Raw genomic sequence first — 6,997 nt, forward strand, 5'->3', positions numbered from 1 at the left:
TCTTGGACTCAAGATGCAAAATCTTGGAATCAATCTATTATTAAGAGCTCCTTTGATCATAACACAGTTGAGTCAATCAGTAATACACCTTGTTCAACTCAGTTCATACAAACATATTGGTGTGGAAATATAAGCACGGTCACTCAGTTCATACCTGCATATCTTGTTTATGTGTCCCGTGTCTATTTGAATTGAGCAAAATAGTGGGTTCTGGGACGAAATCAAATCTTGTCTGGTTCGTGTTTCTCATCACAGCCTCTATTTTTTGTGTCTCACTACTTTCTCTAGATTATTATTTGGCTACCAATAATAATGGAATGGCATTCTTGCTTACTAACACGAACAATGCAAAGCAAGAAGAGATAGCAACTACAACCTCATTGATTAAAGACAATGACGATGAAGTATTTAAAAAGATGCCACAAAAAATTATGGATCCTTGGTTAGGCAATCTTCCTGTTAGGTTCAAGGTTCTATTTGGTTAGACACGCTTCCAGCTGAGTTGCATATGGATTTCTATCGAGTCTGAATTGCTCTACCCAATTATAGATTTCCTTAGTCGTTTATTTCTTTTGTTTTCTTTTCATTTTTGAGGGTTTTGGCCTAGTCCCCCCTCTTTCTCTGTACATACTTTTTTCCCTTTTTTATTTATTTATTGAATTTAGAGTTTGGCAGGCATAGGACGGAGACTTCCCGGGGTCCCAACCTATTTGGGATGTCGGTGTTGTCTCATGATGTCTGTCTTGCTCCCTGCTTAGCAAAAATAAATAAAAAAATTTTTAAAGGAAATAAGATATCTTTAATGTTATGAGTGTTTGCTCACCATAGGTAGGTTTGGAAGAATATTCTAAAGTTAAATTTTGAAAGGATTTGAAAGGTTTAAATCAAGATATACCACAAGGAGAAAATGTTCTTCTAGGAGGGGATCTAAAGGGGCATGTAAGGAGTGTTTGATAAGTTTTAAAGGCGTGAATGAGGGTATGGCCTCGGGGACATAAATGCATAGGGTAAATCCATTCTAGATTTATTTCTTATTAGGAATTATGACAGAAATATTTGTTTGAATTCAAAGTTTTACATGGAGAGAGTTTGACTATCTAACATATAATATTGGTTATGGATCTAAGGGTTAAGATAAGAGCGGAGATGAGAGGCCATGGTTGGCATACAAGGATCAAGTGGTGACATTTAAAGGATCAAAACCAAAGTGTTTTCCTACAAAAGATTTTGAAGGAAGGTTGTGTGAAGCTACATAGAAACGAAAATGATACGTGGAACAAGATGACATATGAGATTAGAAAAGTAGCAAAAGAGACACTAGAAGAATTAATAGATTTTGGACCTAGCTAGGAGTAAAGAATCTTGGTGGAACCAAAGAGTTCCAATTAAAGTGAGAATCAAAATAGTACTTCACTAATAAAAAATATGGATACGGGTGATACATTTGAAGACTATTACACATTAAGAAATTTAGCACATTCCAACCTTGATGACAGGGTTGTTTTCGAGAGGTGTGTTTTTTAGGATATAGTAAAAGCTGATTAGAGTAGTTTAAGTAGTTAAGAGGTAATTTTTTTAGGATATAGTAAAGAACAAACTAAGAGTTACTAACACTACGATACCATTCAGCATTTTCCACATTTTTTAGGTTGATATGTTTAAATATAAAGGATTCTCGTATAAGGCTAATATTTTTTTCTTTCTCTTCAACGTGCACACATATGCATGCAAAGGTGTTAATATTAATTTCGTGACTTTACATTTAATATGATGATCTACGTATCGATGACGATGACTTGAAGAACCTGTGTTTGATTAAAATTGAAATGCTGCTTCAGGAAAACGGACGGTCGCTTACTGACTTCAAATCTATGCCCAGGCCAAACGCAGCAGACATGCCAACTTTCACAAACAAGCTTATCGTTGATGAGCTAAATTACAACAAAGATGAACTGGAAAAGACACACGCTGATATGTTACTGATGCTGACTAATGAACAAAGATGTGTGCATGACAAGATCATGGAGTTCGTTGGTTTTGACGATGGTGGTTTCATTTTCTTATATGGTTACAGTGGTACTCGAAAAACCTTTATATGGAAAACATTGTCGGCTGCTGTTAGATCAAAGGGGAAAACATTGTCTGTTAGCTCTTCTCTTACCAGGTGGAAGAACCGCGCACTCGACGTTGACAGTCCCTATTGAGATTAATGAGGCATCATCGCTTACGATGGAAAAGGATAGTCCTGGGGAAGACATGGTGCGTGCTGCAAAGTTGATAATTTGGGACGAGGCTCCAATGATGTACCAATGGTGTTTTGAGGTAGTTGACCGATCAATGCATGATATCATGTCCAGGAATGATCCCCTAAATGAGTTTAGACCTTTTGGTGGAATGACAATAATTTTAGGTGGTAAGCTCAGGCATATATTGCCTGTTTTCTGAAAAGGATCGTGGCAGGATATTGTTGATGCATCAATCAACTCATGAAAGATATGCGCTTATTGTAATGTGTTGAGGCTTAATGTTAATATGAGATTGGGTGCATCTTTGGTACCTGCAGATCAGGAAGAAATTGCTAATTGTGGCAAGTGGATACTCTCAATTGGAGACGGCAACGATGCTTCGGATGAGAATGGTGAAATGTAGAAATTCCAGAAGATTTGCCCATATCGGACACAACAAATCCATTGGTGTTACTTATAGACTTTGTGTATCCCGATTTGAATGATAACCTTGGTGGCCCGCTATTTTTCCAAGAAAGGGGAATACTCGCACCAACACTTGATTCAGTTGAGCATGTTAACGAATATATGATGTCACTGATTCCAGGTGAAGAGAAAGAGTAATTATGCTCTGATTCTGTTTGTCGATCGGGTGAAAATTATGATGTCCAAAGCGAGTGGTTCACAATGGAATTTCTTAATTGTATTAAGAGCTTTAGAATTCAAAATCACCGGTTGAAACTAAGGATGGGATGTCCAGTTATGCTGATGAGAAACATCGATCAGGCCAATGGACTGTGTAATGGTACAACGCTGACAGGAAGAGCACGATAGCTGCAACCGTAATTACAGGAAAAAGGGCAGGTACCAGGGTATTCATTCCCATGATGAATCTTATTCCGAGTGATCCAGGACTACCCTTCAAATTTAGGCGCAGGCAATTTCCATTGACACTTTGTTTAGCAATGACAATAAATAAAAGTCAGGGTCAATCTTTATCTCGAGTGGGAGTTTATCTTCCTAAGTTCGTGTTCACACATGGACAACTCTATGTCGCTGTCTCTCGAGTTACTTCTAGAAAAGGTTTGAAGCTGCTCATCTTAGATGAAAATAATAATGTTTGCAAGGAGTCCACAAATGTTATGTATCGTGAAGTTTTTCAAAAAGTATGATCATTGGTTATGTTTTAGAATTGTTGTTGCTATAATTTGGAAAACTAAAGTTGCGTATTGTTTGGAAGTCGTTTTTTTTTTATTTCTTTGTAAGGCGTACTGATCATTACAAGACATACAATTTCTATATAAGCAGATCCTCGTATCATTGACTTTTAATTGATGCACTTTTCAGGTATTAACAATACGCGAAACTTTTTTTTACATCGTTGTTAGCCTAAAATACATTATTTACATTAGACCATTGGTTTTGTAAAAAGTAAAAACAAATAACAATCGTTGTTTCTGTAGCTCAAACTATATTTATACACACCTGTAAAAAATTTAACGTTTGCATTCACAAACTAGGTGTATACATCTGACACTGACTATTATATAAAAAAATACAAATTTTTTAGTTTTTATTATTAATAAAAATACATTATGTCAACAAATAATAATATACAGTACGTCAACATATTTTTGTAAAAATATTACATATGCTAAGTTTAACAATGATTACATCTTATATACAAAATATAAGAAAATTAAGATGATATTTTTTCCATATCAAATTTAAATTATAACCACACTTATAACTTTAAGATAATATGATATAAAATCTATATATTTGATAAAAAAATGTTTTATTTCCCCGTGCTTGGCACAGGTCACTATACTAGTTAAAATAAAAATTATGTGCTGGTAATGTTTTAACCGCGTGGAATCCGTTTATTTATTTTTTTTGGGTACAAGAATCCGTTTATTTTATAGGGCTCTTTTGCTATTTGACATCAGCAGCTGCAGCAACATCACCCATGGCGGAGGCAGACTGGTCTGATCTCCCGATGGAGCTTCTGGATCTGATTTCTCAACGAATCGACATCGAAATCGATCTCATTCGCTTTCGATCGGTTTGTTCCAATTGGCGTCGCTCTTCCTCCGTCTCAAATCACCATCTCAATTTAACCTCAAGTTTCCACTCCTCAATCACCATCTCAATCAACTACACCAACACTTCATTCTGTTGCCTCTCCAAACGCAGTATCTTCCTCATCAAACACCCACCACAACAACAAACCCTAATTCGTCATCGTCCTTGGATAGTTAGAATTACACAAAACTCAAGTGGCAAGACCAAACTCTTCCCTCCACTCATATCCCATCTCGCATCTTCAACCACTTTTCATTTGCCTCACCTCTTTGATTTCATCAAACTCTCCGTCCTACATTTAGGAACCGATTTCATCAGCAACGAATTCGCATTCCACTCGGTGCTGCTCCCTATAAAGGTAATTTCCATTGGAAAACATTCTCTCGCTCTCGCCATATTAAAAACTTGTAACGCCCAGTTGATGCTGTTCCGTTGCGGAAATGAGCCTTGGAAGATGATCTATAACATATCAACATATTATGGAGACATCTGCGCGTTTAAAGGGCGGTTTTATGCGGTTAATCAATTTGGTACGACAGTTATGATTGGACCGGATTCAACTGTTCAGTTAGTTGCTGAACATGTGCTTCTTGGTGGGGATAGAAAATTGTTGGTGGAGAGTGACGGTGAGTTGTTGTTAGTGGACATTTATGAGATTTTACATTTTAATATTAAAGTTTTCAGATTTCATGAGAAGGAGAAGAAATGGGTGAGGTTGATGAATTTAGCGGATAGGGTTTTGTTTTTTAGCAATGGATGTTCGTTTTCTGCGTCAGCTTCGGATTTGTGTGTTTCTAGAGGGAATTGCATCATCTTTATCGATGATGCCATTCCCACTTATTGGATGCAAGGGGGGAATGGTGTTTATCATTTGGATCAAGGTCGGGTTTCGTCTGTGTCTCATTATCATGAATATTTCAACTTGTTTTCGCCACCTCCGGATTGGATCCTCAAGAGCTGAGTATGTTATCTTACATCAAAAGGTTTCTAATGTGATTGTCATATTGCATTATTGTGCTTAATTTATGTTGTTAGATCGGATAAACTTTTCGACTAAAAAATTGAAATGTTGCTAGTTACATTAAGTATAAGTAGACAATTCTAATTTTTAAAGGTGTGTTATTTATCTAGGACAAATGGATCAGTCATCTTTGTTTTTCATTGACTTAGATTATGGTAATATGCAAATTTAATATTTTACCTTTATGCCAGACAATATGGAAGTGAAAGTGATACTACCAAGAGTTATAGTTTCTAATCGATTTTTCTGTCTTATTTAGTTCTCAATGCACTTGTTGGACATATTGAAAAGATTTTTATATTATTTCTAATCGATTATTATCACTCTTTATTTTCTTGACTTTTCTCACTGCACATGTTTGATAAAATTTTATCTGTTAATGCTAATAAGTCTTTCTTGTTATCCTTGGTGTTTTATTTAGCTATCAAGTCTTGATTGTTACGTACCTATCTGATTACAATCATCTGTAATGGCTTGATCTCATGTATTTATTAATTCTAATATTAAGTATGATATGAGTAAAAGAGAAGGGTGAGTCATAGTAATAAAGTTGGTGTCATGTGACTGAGAGGTCACAGGTTCAAGTCTTAGAAACAGTCTCTTGTGTAAAAACATGATAAGATTGCGTACAATACACTAAATGGTTGGATCCCTTCACGAACCACGCGTATGCAGGAGTTTCAGTAAACCCGGCTGCCCATTAGTATGTGCAAAGAGCTTCTACATGTGTTGTTACTGTTACTCCATGAGTTAAAGAGAATAATAAGCAAAGTTACAATTAATAGTTTTGGCCAGTATAGGAAAAGACAAAAGTCATTCCACCCAGATTGCAAGTAATAATTCATCAAAATACTGAAAGTAGCAATAGATGCTGTAATTCCATTGACGAAAAAAAGAGAAATAGCAGTAGGGTAATGATTCATGTTTTACAAGCGAACCTAGAATGTTGTTAAATTCAAAAATGGACAAGGTTGGATGCATATAGAGCATTCGATGAAACGAGGAAATGGCATTATCAACATAATATTACAAGTCTAATAGGCGAATCTATCATTGTTATGTGACTTCAACATTAAAATTGAATTGCTTATGGTAGAATGGCGTGAAGTGTATTGGAAAATTAAAACGAAGTGGAATTGGATTCTAGTTTTTGAAACACAAGTAACCTAGTTGTATTGTATGCATCTAGGAACAGAGTTGGTGAGGCAGTATAGAAACACTATCATCCAACTAAGTAGTGGCATGGTACTATTGGATTCTGAGCTTTTCTTTTGATTTCTGATGTGAAGGATTCTGTGCATTTAATGTAAGGGGTCATATATGTTTTGTGTAATTAACATGTAAAGGATGTTAATAAATTATATTGTTTGCAACATTATGGTTTGTATGGTTTTTTTTAGACAAAATTGTACCATGTATACTATAATTGTTAATAAATTATATTTGCTTTTGCAAAAAAAAAAAAAAAAAAAAAAAAATTGATGGAACTAGACACCACCAGTGATCTAATGCATATAGACAGATTGAATGAAACTTTCAACCGTTTAATTTTCATAATCGCTAAAGATTTTGAGTACTGCGCTTAATTGTATATTTTATCTCCGGTCTTGATTATAAGAAATTTATCTAACTTCACAATCACAAATATTAAGAAAGTTAGTTAAGT

General features: G+C 35.2%; 1 protein-coding gene and 1 pseudogene across 1 annotated transcript; both read left to right on the top strand.

Moving 5' to 3' along the window:
* Positions 1–1,766: 1,766 nt before the first annotated feature.
* On the top strand, positions 1,767–3,397 carry LOC146936756 (uncharacterized; annotated as a pseudogene).
* Positions 3,398–4,154: 757 nt separating this feature from the next.
* On the top strand, positions 4,155–5,332 carry LOC146936757 (F-box protein SKIP23-like). Its single transcript, XM_085757739.1, has one exon. The coding sequence runs from the start codon at positions 4,195–4,197 to the stop codon at positions 5,269–5,271; it is 1,077 nt and encodes a 358-aa protein (XP_085613865.1). The 5' UTR covers positions 4,155–4,194; the 3' UTR covers positions 5,272–5,332.
* The last annotated feature ends 1,665 nt before the right edge of the window (positions 5,333–6,997 follow it).

This window comes from Medicago sativa, chromosome 3 (assembly GCF_051527215.1).
Source record: "Medicago sativa cultivar Bolivia chromosome 3, Bolivia_mono, whole genome shotgun sequence".
Lineage (NCBI taxonomy): Eukaryota > Viridiplantae > Streptophyta > Magnoliopsida > Fabales > Fabaceae > Medicago > Medicago sativa.